The sequence below is a fragment of the Lissotriton vulgaris genome, chromosome 9 (assembly GCF_964263255.1).
Source record: "Lissotriton vulgaris chromosome 9, aLisVul1.2, whole genome shotgun sequence".
Lineage (NCBI taxonomy): Eukaryota > Metazoa > Chordata > Amphibia > Caudata > Salamandridae > Lissotriton > Lissotriton vulgaris.
In genome coordinates, this window is record NC_141697.1 from 1,188,724,056 (window position 1) to 1,188,746,409 (window position 22,354).

The following is a 22,354-nucleotide window of genomic DNA, read 5'->3' on the forward strand; positions in this document are numbered from 1 at the left end:
GCAAACATCTATGATGTTTTAGATATTCAAAGAAATAGAAGAATCTAAAATAAAAACCTAACCCCTTAGTATAAAGGAAATAGAAATGTCTAAATAGGTATCTCTGGGTATGTTACACTTTCTATGAAAGAGACACACATCTGAAAAGACAAGTGAAGAAAATAGTGGCATCTGAACGGGAATGGTCATAGTGTTTTACAATATCCCCAGAATTATTCCTAACCTAAACAATGACCATAGGGCGTCTAGGGTGTCAGAGTGTTCTTGCAGCTACTTGTGGACTATATGTAAAGCAAACAATCACACAGATATTTATCTATTATGACGGGCATAAGCTTATCACCACTTTATGACACGTTTGCAAAACAGAAAAATATACTAGAAACATACAATTGATGTAATCAGTTATTCACTTGTTTTATGTTAAATAACACGTTTTTAAACAGAAATAAACAGTTCTCTGCAATGAAAAACACAGTAATCGCAAAATGATTAGATACAGGAGGTACAGTGGGGCCCTTAGGAGCACAGTGTCAGTGTTTGTATGCATTTGCCCGGGAGCCTGATAACTCTGAACTTCATTACCTTTTCTTTACTTTTAAAAAGGTTTGAGAAAGATTTCCCTTTAGTCACTTTTTTTAGTGACTATTTTATTGCATTAAATGCTTTTAAAATGAAAATTATATTAAATTCGGTCTGTGTAGCCTCTTGGTAGGAAGCATACACAATTATGTTCAATGCAGTGGCACTCTTTTCTACAGAAAGTTATTGTGTAGGTATGCACATGTTTATATTTTGTTAAAGTGCTCCTAGACCCCATGCTTGGAAGGGACTGATTAGTGCTTATGACTATTCATTAGGATCTCTTGGAAAACAAGCAGGTTTTATTAGAATAAAATGTGATACACTTCAAAACACAGAGGTATCTAGCTCTTAAATTGGAGATTCGCAGTAGAAGCAGACATTCCAGGACCACCAGAGATCTAGTACTGAAGCCACCGATCTTCCAGAAGAAAAAAAACTATGACAGAACATTTTCAGGAGCTGCATCGAGAATCTGGAATTCTCTGTTTCCAAGCATCAGAAAGATACAGAACTTCTCAAGTTTCAAGAAAAAAACCAGGATCTTTCTAATGAGCAAATTCCTAACTTAACCATTACTGAACAATCTTGTAAGATTTACCGAGAAACTTTCGCTTATCTCCTCACGAGCATCTCTTGCAAAGGGCTCTTTATACCTGTTAAATGTAGGTTCTCGCAAACCTTTGTTCAAATGTACTAGTTTACAATATGGATCCTTTAGACTCATATTTTGAGAATTTGCAAATGTCTGTGTTGCTACGAGAAGATTTTTTTTCGTTTTAAAGTGTGTACAATGCCTACTATCGAAATGTACTAATGAAATACGTTTTACTGTAAAGCACTCTAATACCTCAAGGGGTCAAGTTTGCGCTAGATAGAACACTGAATAAATAAATTAATAAATAAAAAAAATAGAAGGTATTCAAGAGTTGAGTTTTTAAGTTATAATGGAGAATACAAAATTGCTAACACTTCATTTTTTTTGAAGAGCTCCAGTCGGTAGTCTCAGCATTGGTGTTGAGATCCGAGCACTGTGTATTGGCGGGGGACTTTAATCTCCATATGGATGATGGACTGGATGCAGATACAATTAAAATGATTGATGATACGGTCCTTTAGGCCTCTCTCCTTATCTCTTTGGACCGACGCATGAAAAAGGCCATACCCTGGATCAGGTCTTTTCCACTACCCTTATTGAGATGTCAGCACCTTTGCCGGTGCTCTGGTCGGATCACCGGCTGGTCAAATTTCATGTGCTGGGTACAAAAAAAAACATCTAGAGCTGCTCTTCGGCAGCCATGTCAAGCACCTAGGGCGTATCATCGGGTGACTCCGGAAATGCTGGAACAGGCATGTCTGGATCATCCCTGTCCTATGTCAGGAGACTTGGAAAGGGATTTAGAGTCTCTGCAAGCATGGCTGACGGACAGACTGGACGACCTTGCCCCTGTGATGGCCCTCCGAAAAACAGCTAAACGGGTCTCTGCCCCTTGGTTTACTGAAGCACTGGCGGCATCGCGACGGCAGTGCAAGGTGGCAGAGAGGGCTTGGCGCTCACAGTATGATTCCGCGGCCAAGCTTGCTTAAAGGACGTCTGTCAAAGCTTACCATCGTGACATCCTCCTTGAAAAAAAAGGTTATTTTGCAAAGAGGATTGAGACTGCCTCCAACTCGTGCAAAGAGATTTTTACTATCGTGAGGGAATTTATGGCCCCACGCACAAATTCGACCCAGGCAGCTCCTTCGGAGCCGTGGGTAAGTGCCCTTGCTAACTTTTTCACCACCAAGATAAAATCGATCCAGGACTCTTTCCCCCTGAGGGTGGCTGGAATATCTCCCAGCACTGAGGGCGGGTCAGATTTAATAGCTGGTTCGGATCCGGTTCTGGCAGAATTTCCGCCACTTTCAGTTTCCTCGTCCTTGGAACTTATGGCCAAACTAAAATCCGGATCGCCTCTTGACCTGTGCCCTGCCACATTTTTGGCGAAAGTGGCGGAGGTCATTAATCCTTTGGTGAATCCCATTCTGAATCTTTCCTTGGGTGTGGGGGTGGTCCCGCAGGCTTGGAAGCAGGCGATGATCATTCCTCTACTCAAGAAGCCTGGTTTAGATCCTGAGGTTCTTGCCAACTACAGGCCCATCTCTCTCCTGCCTACTTTTGCTAAGATCTTGGAGAAGCATGTGCACGCTGTGCTCTCCAATTGTCTAGAATCCCACAATTTGCTGCATTCCACCCAATCCGGCTTCCGTACCAACTTAAGCACCGAAACGGCGCTTTTAGAAGTGTCGGAGGCAATCAAGGAGGTACTGGATTCAGGAGGCAAAGCTATGCTTGTGATGCTTGATTTGTCGGCGGCATTTGACACCGTCCCCCATGAGGGTCTCCTCGCCAGACTTTATGAGATCGGTCTGAGGGGGACGGTGCTCAGCTGGTTTAGATCTTTTTTGGCTGGCCGCCGACAAACGGTCTGGGCCTCCCCTTGCTCTGCCGTGATGCCGCCTTTGGGAGTCGGAGTCCCGCAGGGCTCAGTGTTGAGCCCGACTCTCTTTAACATCTTTATGACCCCTCTGGCGGCACTGGCGGAGTCTTTTGGGGCCCAGATCGTATCCTATGCCGATGATACCCAGCTCCTCTTTACGTGTGGGAAGGGAGCAGATTTTGACAGAGAGAGTATCCGTGGGTGCCTTGGGGCTGTTTTTAACTGGTTCTAGCTTAACAGCCTCAAGTGCAACTCAGATAAATCTGAGGTACTCTTCTTCGGTTGTCGGTCTGATCCAGATTGGCAGGAATGGTGGCCTGTCAACATGTTTCCTCCAGCAGGCTCTTCCCAGCTAGCCAAGAATCTGGGGGTTAAGATCGATAATGGCCTGACGTTGAGATCACAGATCCTGGGCTTAACGGGTACATGCTTTGGCCTCCTCAGGATGCTCCGCAAGTTTCTTCCTCTGCTCCCGGAAGATCATAGGAAGATCACGGTTCAGGCCTTAATTGGCTCGCGATTGGACTATTCCAATGTCCTATATCTCGGCTTGCCGGAGTATCTCTTGCAACGCCTGCAGGTGGTCCAGAACTCGGCAGCACGGGCCATTTTTGGCCTCTACGGGCGAGCCAGAACCTCCGGCCTCCTGCAGTCACTGCATTGGCTGCCTATCCGGAAGTGGATAGTTTTTAAGGCCTTGACCTTGGCTCACAAGGCTCTTCACGCTTATGGAGCAAAATATCTTCAAAAGAGGCTAGCCTTCTACCATCCTGTCCGATCCCTGAGATCCGAGTCTTTGTTCCTTGCCGTGGTTCCTCGGGTAAAAAGGGCACGCATTGGGGGCCGGTCTTTCAGGCTGTTGGCGCCACAGCTATGGAACACTCTGCCCGTATCACTGCGTAGTACCTCCAACCTGTTAGCTTTTAGGAAGGGCCTCAAAACTTGGCTTTTTGCTCTCTAGATATGCTCTTTCTTTTGATTTCTGGTCCTTTTTATTTGCCCTGTTGTGTTCTCTGTTACAGGTTAACAATAAAAGCGCCGGGACACTCCTTGGAGTAGCCGAGCGCTATAAAAGATACAGATAACATAACATAACAGATAACATTGTTCTGAAATTCTTAAGCAGATTTTCCCTTATACTTTTCTTCCAATCACACAAACATCTATCCCCCACTGCAAGATTTAAAAAAAAAATTAAAACACTGTTGTTTTTTTAATCATACCCATACAACTTACCAGATGCTTTATCACCACAAACTACACAGTATTCTATAATCTGTGGTCGCTGTAAGTCAGTTTTACCCAACAATCTTTCCACAGAGGCTGCATCTGTCACAATCTAAAAAGTAATAGGAAATCAGTTCAAGTCTTAGAACATAGCATTTAAAGTACCAATAATGTTATGAGCAGAACATTTAATTAAATTAAAAAGGTCAAAGTTGCACTCATCAAATCTTTGTAAATGATTTTTGGAGAAAATTGACACACTTTAGCGACCGCCCTGTAAGTAAAGGACACAGAACCTTTTTCAAAGGGCAACTGGTAACCGCGATAGGGCTGATAAAAGAAATCTCAGGCTGAAATCAGCTTGTTTTTTAATTCCTTAGATGTCAATATTCTATACTACTACCTGAAGTCGATTTTTTGATACATCTCTCTCTCGACAAAACAAGGATTGTAGTTTTGCCAGATTTTGTAAAGGTTATTGTTATATTTTGTCAGAGAATGTGTTAAGTGTTAGTTTAGTAATTGAGATCTGACCATTTGGAATAGGATAACCTGCTATTATAAGTGGTACTTTCAAGACTTCTTGCAATGTTCATATCAAATAGTTTTAAAGTTTAAAATTATTGTATCCATTCACATTATTCAGAATTCATGTATTCAACTTGAAGGGACTTGAGAGGAAAAGAAAGTGCAAAAAATATAGAGTTGGATTTTTTACGTCTAGAGTTCCTTTACAACTTCAAGTCAATAGTGACACAGTACTCAGGTATGTAGCTCCCCTTTAACCACTGAGGATAGGCCAGCACGTCCTGGCACCCACCAGTTGGGGAAGCGCTAGTGCATCCCCTGCGGGCCCACTGCCCCATGCCCCCTCAGGGGGTGGCAAAGGAACTGCTTCCGTTACCATTCCCTCCCACAGCGTGGTGATGATGTCAGCGTATGCACAGCCCGCCAACGTCCTTTTAAACAGCTGGACTACTCTGGAAGACTTTTGCTTGTAGTGTTGTGGAACCAGGAACTGTTTCAGGTAGGCCCACTTGCTAGGAGAGGTATCAGGGTGGAAGAGGCACCTAGGGAAGGGGTGCATGGGAGAGTTTTTCCTATCCCCCAGTGTCTCTCTTCAGGGCATTCCTTCTGCGGGATTGCGGGTGGGACCACGATCGCGCAGCAGGAACGCATCCACTAACACCAGGGACTTTTTTTGTTCGAAGCAGCCCTATAGGCAAAGGTCGCTGCCTCAACAATTTTGACGAATGTTTTGGCCAATTTACGCCCTCCTAAAAACAGCCAAACTGACCCTCCATTGGGTGGGAGGCTTGGTGGAAACCCACCAGACACTAGGGATTAATATAAAAATTATGTTTATGGGGTAATGACCTCATGGAAAAGGATCGCTCCCCTTCAAGGGGGCAATGATTCTAACTTTTTCATTTCTTATTCTGCCTTTGTAAAATACATGCTCTTTTTTTTGTAGTGCAAAGCTTTAGCCTTTCTTTGTGGTGTATGCTGCTTGCGATTTTGGCATTGGCAAATTTGCAGATTGTGTAGTTGCATTTGTTTGGTAAGGAAACTTTTTTTGTAATGTTTACATCAAATGTGTATCATTGCCTAGTTTTTTTAATGTTGTACTGATTTTAGTATATTTGCTTGTGTCTACAAAACCAAGCACATCTCATTCCTCTGCGCTGCCACACACATATGCTGGTTTTAATCTTTGTCAATCTAGTAAAGGACTTCCTTTCACTGCACTCAGTTTCCGAACAACAGACATCCAAAAAAGACACCACATTTATTTTACCATTTTACTTTTTTTATTATTATGACTTTTTATCCTTTAACAATCAAGTAAAGTGATGAATAAATTGAACAGTTTAAACAATTCCAAAATTAAATCCCACTGCACTGTTATAGCAATTAAGAGTCTCTAAATACACACATTCGATGATCCTTATGTGCCATGCACAATATTCTTGCACCTGCCTATAAAAAGAAAATTATCCCAAGACGTGTCCAAAAGAAAGTTAAAAGGTAATTTCAGAACTCTATGTCCATGGAGTCAAATGGCTCAGATTCCGAACTTACCTCGATCCAGTTTGTTCAAAACAGTATTCCATCCTGATGTTCTAGCTTCTGGGCAAGATTTTCAAGTGCTCAAAATCCTCTTTCGTGCCACAGCTCCATACTTATCCCAGGAAATGCTCCAATCAAAGTTAAAAGTTAATTTAGATTTCATCCTTAATGCAAACTGACACTCATTGACCTTGGTGTGATCTGTTCCTGTCACGGGCACCAGGACCAGCCATACAAGTTGGCAGCATTTATATCTGGACAGGTGGGAGAATGCTGGGTGGTAAGAATTTTGAAGATTCCTTCTGATTACTGAAGTTTACGTAAGAGAAAAGCAAGGACAATGTGCAATTTAGGCAAAATTTGAGGTTGGCAGGGAACTGTGGGTAAGAAAGCTTTGCGGGATACATGTGAGGCACACCCCCCCTGGACACGACTGGGTGTCTAGTTTTCAGAAATGTCTGGGTTTGGTGGATTCCCTAGGTGACCGGCGAGCCCTAGACCAAAAGCCGCAACTACCCACATTGTCAATCAGGTCATTTTTGAGACAGGAAATGTTTTTACATTGCGTTTTGGGCCCTTTCCTGTCACAAGCACTGGACCTACCCACACAAGTGAGGTGACATTCTTCGGGAGACTTGAAGGAATTGCAAGTAGTTAAAAATATTTGGCTTTCCACATATTCCAGAACACTGCATCACAGAAATGTGAGGAAAATGTATTTTCTTAGTCAAAGTTTGAGGTTTCCAGGGGCTTCTGGGTAACACAACCTGGTGACAGGCGGAGCTTGCCTGGCTCCAAGACAGCCGCAATTTAGTGGATCTCTGTAAACCCGGCACATAATCCGCCATAATCCGTATGTCTATCTCACATATACATATTAAATACTGTACCAGCTACTCATCAACTGGCCGAGAGACAAATCGCCGAAAGCTTTTGACTGCTGGCGGGACTCCGAGCTGCTGTGCTACGCCACTCTGTGAGTCGTGCCCTGCAGGCCTGAATCAGTAGTGTGTAGCTGGGCAGCTTCTCTCACCGGTGTGCAGCCGGCTGTGTCCGTGATCGGGTGCTGGCTCTGGACGCTGCGACTACACTAAGGGGACCAAGAAGATCTGCAGCGGACCTGACTGCATGTGCGGCAGGCGACCAGGGTGATGAGGAGTGCCGCAGTCTCAAAGGGCCGCACTGAACCTGAACTGAAGGCCTGCTGTGTCGGGCGCCGAGAGGGGGCAGGTTGTGCCCTGAGGGGAATTGAGCTTGTAGAATTGTGATCCCTTTGCTTAAGTAAGGTGACTGCAGTGGTGCGGCCGGTGGGGGGCCTAGATAGCTGCACCGGTTCCTTTCCACAGAACGCTACAGTGTGGGTGCCTCCAAGCTGGGGGATAGCCTGCCTTGCTCTGGTCTGGACATAGCAGGTGGCTCCTGGAATAAAACTATAGGGAAACATTTTTAAAAAGAACATACACAGCAGGTACAGCAATACCTGCAGGCTACTTTTCTGGAAGCAGTATATACTAGCCAGTGATGACAGGCCTCGCCGGGCTCCCCCTTTCTCAACATCAGGGGCGGCCTGGTGCCCTTATTTTCGCAGCCCACATTCAGGACAACAGACATCAGAGACACTGCTGCATTGGACTGTTCTCTCTGAGAGATGGTAGGGCTAGAAAGAAGGAAATTCTGCACATTCATCCTAGCAATTGGCAGCATACCTTCCACTGGGCTGGCTGGCCTCCACAATGGGCAAACTGAAAGATCGCAGTCCAAGTTCCAGTCTGAATGTGCAGAATCCCTAGACAGCAAGAGTCGACAGGAACGCATCTGATTCTGGTCCAGAGCCCATTGACCCTGCCAAGGACTCGGACCTAAACCAAAATCTTGCGGCAATGCAGCGTAGCTTGACGAAGATAGATGGTAAAATAGATGCCCTCTCCTTCGGCTAGATAAACATATGGAGCGACTGGATACAGTAGAGAAGAGGGTTTCAGATGCCAAAGATGCATAGAATGTGAGATCGCTAGCACACACTAAAATGGATAAATTGCTCCACACAGCCAAAGCCGAAGATTTAGAGGCACGTTCACGGACAAACAATGTGCGAATTGTAGGAGTGGCTAAGTCCATCAATGTTGCCAACATGGAACAATATGGAGTACAATTCCTCATTTTGTTATTGGGTGGAGACATTTTTTTCAGACAATTATTGTAGTGGACCGTGCTCACTGCTCTCTTGCCCCTAGGCTGATACCTGGAGCTAGCCCTGATCCTATAATTGCGAGGCTCCGGAATTATAGAGATTGCGACGCAGCGCTCCCCAAGGCTAGAGAATTAAAGTCATTGAGATACGAGGGCATGGATTTGGTCCTTTACCCGGATTTTACTCATCAAGTGCAAGAAGCATGCTGACAATTTATCCCTGTTTGTTAAAAGAAAGCTATGTGACCTCAACATGGAATATAATATGATGTATCCAGCGAAACTGCGAATCAGAGAGGAGGGGAAGCCGCATGTCTTCAGAGATCTGAAATAAGCTCTACAGTTCCTTAGGAAAAGAGATGGTGGTAGCCCCTGGAGGGGCTCCCCTAGATCCTCCTCCAATATGGAAGATGACACTCTGGGCGCAAAGGAACAGTGACATGTACATTGCTGATCTCCAAACCTTGGAGAGTTTTGGTCCAGAGGAAGGGTGGGGATCTTGATGAGGTACTAAAGTCATGCTTAAACGAAGTCAATCTGCAGATAAAATTATTTCCTTCGCCAATTGACTGGGGTGGGGCCTGACCAAGGAATTGGGACACAGCTAATAGGCCCAGTGTATTTGGTAAGACGGTTCCTTTACAAGGTTGCATTAGCCTCCAGTTCCTAAAAATTGGGTATAGGCTGGGAAGGAGAGGCTTGCTTTCCACTGATATTCTTTGTCTGGCACTAATTGGCGCACAGTTTTACTCAGTCACTATTGTCAAAGTGAGATGGTTGAAGTGTCAGGCGTGTATCCTTAGGGTGGCGATAGTCATATACATTATGTGCTGCCTAATGCTGGACCAACTCGGCTATTAGTGGAGATGCTTTGCTGGTAATATTCACTCCCATGTGTGCCCCACAGTGTGTTATTTGTGTTTTTACATTTTTTTTATTTTCAGGGTTTGATGGCATGGGTGGGGGGTGTTGCTGCGGTTATGCTCTGTTTGGGTCTGCATTGCATGGCAGGGGTTTCTTTTTGATTGTTAGTATGTTTGTGCTTATTGGAAAATGAATATTGCTGCTGGCTGGTAGCGCATTATCTACAAATGAGAATATCTGAAGTGTTATGGGTGATGTGGAACAACCTGTGCTAGATCAATATGTCCGATATAGGGTGCTGTTCTTAACATGGAATGTGAGAGGCTCAAATGATTACAGAAAAGTCTGTAAAGTGGCTGCATACCTTAAGAGGCACCAAGTAGACGTTACACTACTGCAGGAAACACACTTAAGCCCTGCAGTGGTCTCCTCACACACCGCAGGTTACAGGGACATTGTTACTCAGCCGGGTTCACCTCACATTCCCGGGGAGTTCTCATATGGGTTAACAATAAATCAGGTAACAGTTTACAAGAAGAGTACGCAGATCCGGGTGGCAGATTTGTGATCGCCCAATGCCATGAAGAAGGCCTGGCAGTAACACTTGGTAATGTTTATGGTCCCAATTATGACGACCCGCAGTTCTACAACGCACTATGCTGCTGCCCACGATATCCACACTTGGATAAACTTTTGGTTGATGTCTAAAGCTTACTATCCCGTGTCCTTACATGCAATTAACTTCCGAGAACTTACTTAGATCACTCTACGGTAATGCTAGACTTTGAGCTACATACCTGGAAATTCACATCATTCCTCTGGAGAGTCCCCCCCATACTTCTTACTGGATCCGGTCTTTAAGGCAGAACTGACACAAGCCATAGAAGAGTTTTTCACTGATAATATTGGTTCAGTAGATTGTTTTGCCACTGTATGAAAAGCTATTAAAGTATTCATTAGAGGTGTAACCATCTCTAAACATGAAGGAGTAGTCCGGACCTTGAGAGAAAGACTCTCGAGACTTGAATGGGAAATTGCGCAGATGGTTGTACTACCCAGGTTTCTGTATCTGTTTCAGAATATCCCAATGCTTCTCCCACAGAATCTATTCCCTACCCTTTGCTGACCAAGCAAGATTGGGACGGTGAGACATTCTCACTGAGCCATACAATATGGGTGGACTTAATGCGCCGGATTTTGAACTGCATTATAGAGCTGCACAGACTACACATGTGCATTATTAGCTACATGGCCCTTCCTCAGACACTTTTCCGTGACCCAGTGTAGCAACACAGCGTTTTTGATTCCTTAAACCCCAAGACTTGTGCGTGGCATAGCTTGCTGGAGAGTCAATCATCAGGATCCTTGTTGTACTCCCCACAGGTGCTTCCAGAATGGTGTGCATGATTCCCAATGGGTAGAGAGAGAAATATAGCCCAGACACTACGCACATTGAGAATAACTAAGATTGGCAAATTTTTTCATGGGGGGGGGGGGGGGGGGGGGGGGGTTGTACCTAACTGGGAGTCTATAGTGGATGGTGGCTCATAGCCTACGCCTCTAATCCCTTTCAAAATCACAGAGCCCTACATGCACTACGTGAGGTGCTAGGAGAAGAAGTGCAGGAACCCCTGGCAATGCCAGCTCTTTTTTATTTAATACGAACTCCTACCCCGCTAGGTTAGTGTCTAGTATATATGGATTTGCGCAAGAGTCCAGGAGACCACAGTTGGTGAGGAATGGCAGAGAGAGCTTGACAGGGTTATGCTGGCGACTAAGCGCATTTCCTTGAATGGTAGACATGGACTCATTCATTTTAAATATATACATACAGTGTACTACACGCCAGAGGTTCTGTCGGTATGGACTCCGCAATACAGTGGAATGCCAACACTGCTATGCACTAGGCTTGTTACTGCCCAGAGATCCTAGCATATTGGAAAAAAACATTTTGCGCATTGAGTGAAATTACGGGATTTACTCTTGAACCGGACCTGAGGCTTGCGCTATTGGGCCATGATGCTGAGGTCGATACGAGTGTTAGGAAAGTTGTTGCAATAGGGTTATTGCTTGCTAAGCCCATCTCACCCCCGCCACAGAGTCGACCAAAGTGTTTTTTGGGCTCATATCAGTAATATCTAGTGGGAAAGATGACTGAGGAAACAGAGGGAGAGAATGTAACTGATTTGTAAACTGCCCATGTCCTACAATTGTGATGTTTTTGTACGAAGGGTAGGCATGAACAAGTTAGCATGCTGGGGATTCTGGACGTGTTGATTACCTGTTCTTTTGCCGCTTCTATGTACTCTCCATTTCACTGCTGTACCTTCATTGTGTCGTATAACCATGACATCGGTTGTGTCCCACTTTCTATGCATATGTATTGCTATTTTGTGCTGTTCCCAGCCAGTATATATGATTGTATTATTCTTTGATACTAAATAAAATTACTTTTTAAAAAAGACAACCTGGTGACAGCCATGCAAGTCACCCCACTCTGGAATTCCCGGGTATTTAGTTTAAAAAATGTGCAGGTTTGCTAGGTTTCCCTAGGTGCCGACTCAGCTCCACAACTACAAACATTGCAAAAAAAAGGGCCAGTTTTCAGTGGAACTGTGCAATGTGTCCATGTTGGGCTTGGGGCCTTTCCCGTCGCTGCCACTAGCCATACCTACACAAGTGAAGTACAATTTCTATCTGGAGACTTGGGGAGAATGTTAGGTGCTAGGAAATTTGTGGTTCCCCACATATTCCAGAGCTTTCCAAGACAGAAATGTGAGGGAAATTAGCTTTTTGTAGTCAAAGTGTGAGGTTTACAAGGGCTTCTGGGAAGGAAACCCTGGTCAGAATCATGCAAGTCAACCCACCCTGGATTCCCCAGGTTCAGGAGTTAAAAGAAATCTGCAGGTTTGCTAGATTTCCCTAGGTGGTGGCTGAGAAAGGGGCCATAATACACAGCTACCCGCACAGCAAAAAGAAAAGGCACAGTTTTCAGTGCAAAAATGTGATGTGCCAGTCTTGCGTTTTGGTGCCTTTCCTGTAGTGGGAACTAGGCCTAATGACCCAAGTGAGGTACCAATTTTATCGTGAGACTTTGGAAAATGCTAGGAGGTAGGAAATTGCTCCCCACAGATTCCAGAATATTCCTGTGAGGGGACGACGAACCCGGCAGGCCCGATAGTGAAATATACACCCCTTCAACACCCCAAACACGTACCTGCTCCAATACAGAATACCCGATTTCAGCACAGGGTAAAACAAATTAGAAACGTAACTCCTCCCTGTCCTCTCCCCGTATAGCAGTATACGCAACAGGAAGAGGGCGGGGACAACCCTGGAAGAAGAATTCCACAAGAGGTGAAAAGGGTCAGAGACGAGACCAGCGGGCGCGATACAGCGGGAAACGAGGAGAAGGAAGCGGATCCAGACGTAGGAAGAGGAGAAGACGCCAGAAGACGGACCGACGCCGAAGAAGCAGACGCGGGAGACCAGGAAGAGGACAAGACGTGGTACGAGGAGTGGTGGTCCCAGCAGGAGGTGGCTGAGGAGCGGCCACAACTCGAGCCGGTGAGTCTCTAAAACCAGGGGGAAGGAAGGGACTGGGGCGGCGGGAGGTTCAGAGGTGCAAAGGAGGGAGGCGGGAGGTTCAGAGGTGCATAGGAGGGAGGCAGGAGTTTCAGAGGTGTATAGGAGGGTGGCGGGAGGTGTGCAAAAAGGTGGCGGGTGAGTTCAGAACAAGGAAGTCATAAACTAGATGGCCGAGTGAGCCCACTTATTTGATGTAAGTAGCTTGTTTGATAATTGTGACTCCAGAAACGTACTTAGGAGCTAAAAACCAAGACGTTGGCATCAAGGTATAAAAGCCCATAGCACGACCCATCGTGATAATAGACCCCTATATTTGTGTGGCATTTTCCCCTACTCAAACCCCTCACAAATGTCTATTCCTATGCACATCCCGCATGACCATTGACCTGCTTCCGATATCATCCTCATCCCTTCACACCTGTCTTTTACCCAAGTATTATTTGCACCAACCGGGTCTGGTGACGGCGACCATAGTGTCTACAAAGCCTTAAAGTAAAACCCTACAAACACTGACGGCTCCCTCTTTTCTCTCCTCTTCTGAGCCTCCTTGGAAAGACCATCCACCGGAGGGACAACCCTTGATGAAGAGAAGAACTCCCAAGAAGAACTGGGATTGCGCTTACACCATTCTGAAGGACACTATCTTTCCCAACGTTTTGTTTATTATTGAATAAAGACCGCCCTACTGGCCCACTATTTACAGCCTCCATGTCTGTTTATCCGGCCTGCCCTCCCACAATTCCATAACAGACATGTGAGGAAAATGTTTTTTAATCAAAGTTTAAGGTTTGCATGGGCTTCTGAGTAAAACAAATGGTGAGAGTCAAGCACATCACCCCACCCAGGTGTCTAGTTTCCAAAAATTAGCAGGGTACCGGCTGAGCTAGGGCAAAAAAGAGTGAAAAAATGTGATGTGTCCATGCGTCATCTTGAGGCTCTTCCTGTGACAGACACTATGCCTACCTACACAAGTTAGGTACCATTTTTATATCTAGACTTGGGTGAATGCTAGGTGGTAGGAAATGTGTGGCTTCCTACAGATTCCAGAACTTTCCATTACCGAAAAGTAAGGAAAAACACAAGTTACTTACTTGTACACTTTGGTTCTCTAGTATGGATATTTTCCATAGATTCAAATGCTTGAATCGTCCCCATCGTTGAGGTGGGAGTCCCACAGTAAATATAATCAGTAGTGCTTACCAAAGTCTCATACAAGAGATTTTAAACAGGTAGCATTGCAAGCCAATTTACATAATTTTAGAAATAATCAAACTTTAGCCAATCAGAGAACAGCTCTCGCATCATCCCTTCCCACCAGGGCCAGCACAACACAGATTTCCCAAGCACAAGTGTAATGTAAACATATATGAACAAGAGATATCCAATGAGGTAAGCCGCCTGAAAGGGGAGGTGGGAGGGTCGCATTTGAATCTATGAAATGCATCAATACATTGGGAACCACAGTGTACAGGTAAGTGACTTGTTTTTTCTCCAGTATTGAATCTTTCATTGATTCACATGCTTGAATCCGTGGAGGTAGAAAAACTTTTGAAAACATACTTTATAAAAAACATTCAATGCATGCATTAAAATGCAAACTGTCTCACCTTCTTGGAATAAATGCAGAAGTACTGCTTGACCCACAGCTGCATCATGGCTCAACAGCAGTGTCTAGGAAATTTATGAACCTTTGTCCATGTTTCAGCCTTACAGATATCAGGTAATGAAACACCAGAGAAAAGGGCTGTAAAGGTTGCCATGCTCCTTTTGAAATTAGGTTGTACCTTTGTAGTATATGGCCTTTCAACTTTTTCACGGCTTTTATAGATATTTTTATTATTTTATCAAATTATGCCATCACTAGTATTACAGTGTATATAGCACTAAATACATCTTACATACAATGCAGTTATAGTTTACCTACGTTTGTACATCAACATACATTTCTTCATAAGCGCCTGTCCCTTTGTTGTTCTCGCAACTCCATTTTCGAAGTAGGAGAGGTGCAGTTCTCCCCCCGATAAGTGTTCCAATGGCCCCATTTTTTGTCCCACTTCTGGGGCATCCTCTGGATTTAAACACCTCTTTTTTTGTGATCCTGCTATTGTCTAGCTCCTTAGCCCATCCCCCTGCAGACGGCACCTCGGCCGCACCCCAGTGCAGAGCAATCACATGCTTTACAGGATATAGCCCAAGGTGACCCATTGTTGTTCCACTTCAGTGAGGTCTGTTGCTTCCCAAATATTTAAAAGCCCCAATTTTGGTGTCAGTTGGATGTCTTTCTCAATGGCCCTATGCATATGGCGTGTGGCTTCTTCCCAGAGAACCATAATGTGTGAGCATTCCCAGGGAGTGTGATATATGGTAGCCTCCGCTGTGCACTGTTTATGGCAAGATGCATTGTCTCTGTACCCTATTATCGTAATTGTGGCCCCGGTGAAATACGATCTATGCAGTTCCTTCTGTTGAATAAGTTGGAACTTAAGCGGAACGGCTGCTTCTCTAGGAGACATAAGTGCAGCTTGCCACTCTTCGTCCTCTAGTAGGCCTATGTCCGCCTGCCATTGCTCGTGAAGGTTCAGATGCGGGCCTGGCAGGTTATTGCATAACTTATGATAAGTCAGTAGTATTGCTTTTATCTGCAGTGGTTCTGAGAGTAATCTACCTTCCAAGGGTGCTGCTTCCGGTATCTCCCCAACTGTGAGAGGGTAGAAGGGCATGACGGATTTGTAAATAACGGAAGACCTCCCGTCCACCCAGTTCATGCTAATTGTGTGAATCCATCGGAAAATACTGCCTGCCCCTTTTTCAGTGCTGCAAACGCCACCAGAAGTTGATCAGAATTTCGGAAGGTTGTATTTCTTTCAATATGGAATGTTTTTACATCCTGAGTATAAAGCGCTCTTCCCATCTGATTGGATGGATTTTTTAAAGTAAGTCTTTAGAACCACGGGTTTGATAAGGTGGAAGTCTGTTGGAACCTTAGGAAAATATTGACAGAGTAAAGTATTTGTCCACTAGCCCTGGCAATAAAGTGCACTCATTTTTAGGTCGAGCCTAGAGGCAGCGTGCATACACTGCTCTGCGAGACTGTTGTACTCTGTCTGGGAAGTTTGAAGACACCCACCTCTTTTCATTGGCTGATTGGTCCACCTTCATGAATTCTATAGCTTTAGTAGGGGAATAGAGTACTGTTGTTCCGCCTTGGGGCTGTTTTGCCCCGCCCTGGCGACTGCTTGTGCTACCTGGATCCTTCCGATATGGGCCATACCTCTTGGTAAGTGTGCTACTTTTTCTTTAGCGTTGGCTTGTTTTATAATTCCCTGTCGAGTTTCACTTTGATCCCGCCCCACCTACAATTGTTGTATTCCCTTTGTTCTCGCCCCCTGCATTGTCGGTGTTCACTTTGCTCCCGCCCCCCTACCCTTGATGTATTCCCTTTGTTCCAGCCCTCCTTTGTCCATGTTGTCTTTCTTCCCGCCCCCCTCCCGTTGTACCTATTTCCTTTCCTTTTCCAATCAACCCAACAATTGACTATATATATATATGTCAGATTGGCCCCCAGCTTAACAGTGAGCCTCTACTTCATTTTACAAACCCGTCCCCACTATTTTCCTGGCTGCTGCACTTTGAGGATTCAGACTGCCCCCAGCCTGTAAAGAACCTGTGTATACTCAGCAGAACAGCAGACCTCGCCACGGTGCAAGCACCTCTGACATCCAGGTGGCATCTGCTATGCTTCAGATACAAGAACCATGGTAAGTTCAGGTGCTACTTTCTGCTTCTTGGACAAGCTATGTTCTGCCTAGAACTCTTAAACCGTCACCTAATGGCAGGAAGATTTAGGGCTTGATTAGGATCGCGGTTTTCCCGCATCCTCCGGGCCGGCGGAAGCCACCGCTGGCCCGGAGGAATGCGGGAAAACCGCTGCGGAGGCACAGAAGACCCACCGCCAAATTAGGATGGCCGTGGGTCTCAAAATCCGTCCGCTGCTTTTCGGCTGCGGTCGCCTTCCGACCGCGGCGGAAAAGCTCTAACATGGCTGGCGGTGTCTGTCAGACACCGCCAGCCATATTAGGATAGCGGAAAACATATGCTTTTCCACGGCGGCTTTTCCGCCGTGGAAAAGCATACGGAGATTGCCTTCGGGGCCCGTTGCGTGCCCCCTTGGTGACGGGGGGGGGTGCATTTGTGTGGACAAAGCGGCGGGCACCGCGCGGGGCCTGCTGCTTTGGGCACGCAAATGCTGTGCATGCTTTTTTAACTTTGCGGCTTGAAGCTGCACGTGCCGCAATGTTAAAGATTGAGGATGTGACCGCCACCCTGGCGGTCACATCCTAATCTGCACGGAGGGACCTCCGCATCCCCTCCTACTCTATGGTGGCGGACGGACTCAGGTACGTCCGCCATCATAATCGGCCCCTTAGTGAGATAGTCATTGAATCATATCCTTGTGGCCTAGCAACTGTTAGAAAATTAATAGGCTAACTGGATTGCTGTCCAATCGTTTCACGCAAAACACAATACAGCATGTATTGTGTATTATTTTAAAGCCATTAAACATTAAGGGCCCTATTACGATGTCGGGCGGAGTTTCCTCCACCCGACACTGCCTCGGTCATGGGACTGACAGACACCCGGTCGGCGGTCCTGACAGACTTATTACAATGGGAGCATGTATTCCCGGCCAGAATGCATGCTCCCATTGTAAAATAGGAGGTGCAGCTCATCCCTCCACTCCGTGGCAGGCACAAATAACACATGTGTGATGGTGCTTGCAAGCAGTTCACAGAAGTTGTTCCTCTAATGAAGTAGCTTTCCAACTCTGAAAAGCGTTAGGATCTTATCGACATCCAACTGTGAACTCCGGATTTCGTTAAATAAATGCCTTTGAAGCATCCTGCTTTCGGAAGTGTCCTCGTCTCAGGACAAACTTTGGAAGGGATGTTGGCCGCAGAGGATATGCCACTACAGTATTTTGTAGCGCGGTGCCAGACTCAAAAAATTTCAAGTTGCATGAATGGCACATCATGGGATTATACTTAACAACTTTCCTGATTGGAGACCCACTTTAGAGAAGTATTTGAATTAATATTACTGCTTGTCGGACTGAAACTAACTGGGGTAATACTATGCTTGATGGTTTAAAGACTACAGTCACCAGCATGCCTTTTGCATCACGTCACTTGTATGCCTAAACAGGTACAAATAACACATGCATGATGGTGCTTGCAAGCAGTTTAGCCAACAGCAGTTGTTCCTCTGACGAAGGAGCTTTCCAGCTCTGAAACACGTTAGGATCTTATCGACATCCAACTGTGAACGCCAGTTTCGTTAAATAAATGCCTTTGAAGCATCCTGCTGTCGGAAGTGTCCTCGCCTCAGGGCAAACTTTGGATGGGATATTGTGTGGCAGCCTGGCCGCAGAGGACCTGCCACTATGGTATTTTGTAGCGTGGGGCCAGAGACTCGAAACATTTCAAGTCGCATGGATGGCGCAGCATGGGATTATCCTTACCGACTTTCCTGGTTGGAGGCCAACTGTGGAGAAGTATTTGAATTAAGATTACTGCTTGTCTGACTGAGATCCACTGGGGTAATACTATGCTTGATGGTTTAAAACTACAGTCACCAGCATGCCTTTCGCATCACATCACTTGTAAGCCAAAACAGGTACAAATAACGCATGCGTGATGGTGCTTGCAAGCAGTTCAGCTAACAGCAGTTGCTTCTCCGACGAAGTAGCTTTCCAGCTCTGAAACGTGTTAGGATCTTATCTACATCCAACTGTGAATGCCTGATTTCGTAAACAAATGCCTTTGAAGCATCCTGCTGTCGGAAGCGTCCTCGCCTCAGGGCAAACTTTGGAAATATATATATATATATAGTTACTGTTAGGATGCCGCTTCCAAAGGAAGAGCATGTTTTGCAAATAACTTTGCTGTTGTTTGACGAATCTTCACGAAATTTTCAAAACTAGTTTGACGCTCACTTCAGCTACTGTCTATAAAGCATTGTGGTGATCCGTCAAGCGGGGACCAACAAAAGGAGGGGGCCCAATAAACATTTTCACCATGTTTATTTCCATATGAAATTTTAAGCAAGGCTACAGCCCGAACTGCAAAACGGAATTAGACCAACTTTGGTAGAAAAGTAGCTGTTGGTCCAGAAAGTGATCTTTTTGTTAAATGATGTAAATCCGGTCAGTATTTGCGGAGTTATTTAAAGAAATTATCAGCTGAATGTATAGGGCTGCAGAGGATCCACAACCCCTTCAATCTCGTGCTGAGATCTGATTAGCTGTCAAACTTCAAACCAGGAAGTGTTGGCAGCCATGTTGTGACTCGGTTGAACCGAGTCACAGGAAAAAACATTAACCAAGAAGAAAAGGGGGCAGGGTAAGGACACCCTGACTCCTCTAGGACATTTGGGAGCGGGGGTCCTAAAAAGCATTCGTTTTTTTAGATAATATAAATATTCACTCAAATAAAACAATGCTTAAAGTGATTTATCATTAGGTGTGAGAATGAGGCACAGGTGGAGATTAAAAAAAAACATTGAAATACGCCAGATATAGTTTCAGGAACTAACTATAACTTGTGCCACCATCACAGACTGTTTATGACTTCTGATATTCTATCACAGATGATATTTCCATTTGGCCATGGGGCACGTGCACATTATTGCAGTGAGTTGTGAATGGATTACAGTACTTTATTAAAAAGACAAACTAGCCTCTTGTGAGTCCTAATGATTACTCTGCCTTTAGCTACGAAAAACATTTCAGCAACACAGCGCAGTTTACATAATCGAGGCCAACAAAGTAGGTTTCATACTTATTTCCACTCAATAATCCCTTGGTATTCTATTAGACCAGTTAAAAAATAAAGTGCAGAAGTATGTTTGAACATTTCCTTTCCCGTTGACTGTGCTTTTGCACTGGTTGTAATTCAAGAACATTCCTGCTAATAACTGTGGAAAGATGCACCAGACACAGCTTTCCAAGTGAACTGCTGGTAATGTTAAGCATTATCCCAGAAGCTGGTACTTCCACAATGGAACTGTACGCACAGCACACGTCGCATTGTAGAGCGTGATAGCCTAGGTGCAATGGCACAACTTTTTGATTTGATTCTATCCACAGGGAAAACAACCATCCCCAATTAAAAATCTCTCTATGCAGGGTTAGAACATAAGCTACTTACCTGTAACTGTAGTTCTCCAGTATTAAGACCTTTCATAGATTCACATGCATGAATCATTCCACGTCATCGAAGTGGGAGTCCCACCCTATAACTAGAAAGCACCTGAATGTTAAACATGGCCTAGAAGGGCTAGAAAACATCAACTTTTGTCCTAATCACATCATTCAAGAAGTCCAGGCATTTGAATAAACCCACAAAATCTTTATCAACGCATTTATCTTTATTACTGCTTATAAGGAATGTAGGGCCCGATGTAATAAAAACCTTTTTGCGTTCGCAGAGGGTCTGATTCATTGACTGTGCCAATTCAACAGACCAGTGAGCTGTAAGGTGCTTTATATTTTTTCTAATTGAGGCAAGATCGCAGAAACAGTTGCTGGATTTTTCACAGTTTTAATACCTTCCGCACAATGTAATCTACAATAGGAATTGTTAAATTTCCGAGAAGGTTCTTTGAAGTTGTACAGGAAACAGTCCAAGTGTTTTGCAGGCATTGGCAGTTCAAAACTTTTTGCTGCTCTTCCCAAAAGGTATAAAAAAACCCCTATATCATCTGACGGTGAATCTACAGGTTGCGGAACTGGTGGTGATGGAGCTGGGATTAAACTGTCTTTCCTTCCAGTAGCCGTGTCTTGATTGTACGGTATTCCTCCTTCTTCTCTTTCCTTCTCTGAAATTGTTGTCCACTTGAAAGACTGGGGCTTTTGGTCTTGGTGTTTGCTTGGGAGATGGTTCAGATGGTAAATTACAACGTGTTTGTAGAATTGGCAGGAGCAAGCGAGGAGATCGTGGAGGTATTGATCAGGCAAAGGTGATGTTATTTTCAAGGGTTCTGAGAACCCCTTATAATAATCTGCCAACATGAGTCTTAAAATAGTGACAAGGCTCCGGACACGAGAAACATTTCCTCCTGATATTGTTGCTGTGTGTAAGGCGGATACAAATCCATATATTAGATTGACCTGACTCCATGCGCCTCAGGTCGAGAAGAATAGTATTCACCATTTTCATCATCCTTATGGCATTTTACATGGAGTGCACTATGTGCTAATACAAAGGGCCCATATTCATCAGAGTTGTCTTCATCTAATAGATGACTTGGGGGTAGTGGTGAAACCTTACTCAGAGAAGTAAGTTCTGGCATTAATGGAACAGAAAGTATTTCCTCCTTTGCCAAACTTTTTTTCTTTAATTGACAACGCCTATTTTGGATGCTCTTGTGCCAGTTGACCTTCTAGCCTATCTCTTTTCCAAAACCTTTTGCTATATTCAGAGGAATCCTCAAAATCTTCACCTAAAACGATGTAGTCCTTGGCTAAGATTTTCTGAAGCCACAATAATTGCCTCCCCCCTCTATACTTCAAGGCATGGGTACTCAAAAACTTTCTCTCGGGGCCAAATTTACATTGTGGTTTGTGGCCGAGGGCTGCACCAGTGAAGGCAGGGCTATGGTAGAAAAATCACTACAGTTTCAAAAAATTAGACAAAGCTGTATTTCCAAAGAGATGTAACTACAAGGAAGTTGGCATGGAAAAGTATAAAAGATTTTTCAGGCCTCAGTATAAGCTCATGTATTATCACTCATACTAAGAGTTTAAACCCCTCTTTATCAACTCACAGCAACACCGATAGCCTCGCCAAAGTCATTGAGAGGCCGAAATGTGCAACAACAACGAGATTCGGATCAGAAGTTACATAACAATTGCCATTGACTTCCCCACTTCTCGGCCATGATTTTGGTACAATAGAATATTATAAATTACTTCAAAAAGTGCTGAAGCCAATCTAAAGAAAGATGGGATCTGAATATTGAGATGACGCTACTGCGGGTGGAGAAGAGGCTGCGGGCGGAGAAAAGGCTGCGGGCGAAGAGGACGCCGTCGGCAACACGGAAACAGGAAGCTCCACAAAAGGCCCTTTAAAAGTCAGCTGTGAAAGCGCTTACAGCTGACTTTCAAAGGGCCTTTTGGGAGGCTTGCCGCTGGTGCTGTGTGTGACATCACAGGGGCAGGCACAGAGGCCGGCAGTAAACACCGAAGATGGCCGCAGAAGCACCCATATTGAATACGTAGTCACTACGTATGCTCCTGCAGCCATCTTCTTTGTTTACTCACTGGAAACGTAGAAAAGACATGGCAAGGTCCGCAG

At 44.8% G+C, this 22,354-nt stretch overlaps 1 protein-coding gene across 1 annotated transcript in view; it reads right to left on the reverse strand.

Moving 5' to 3' along the window:
- Positions 1–22,354, reverse strand: part of NR2C2 (nuclear receptor subfamily 2 group C member 2) — a 331,335-nt gene that overhangs the window by 239,629 nt on the left and 69,352 nt on the right. Inside the window, exon 4 of the mRNA XM_086939253.1 lies at positions 4,299–4,401. Coding sequence (XP_086795379.1) covers positions 4,299–4,401 — 103 coding nt within the window. The remainder of the gene's footprint in view (positions 1–4,298; positions 4,402–22,354) is intronic.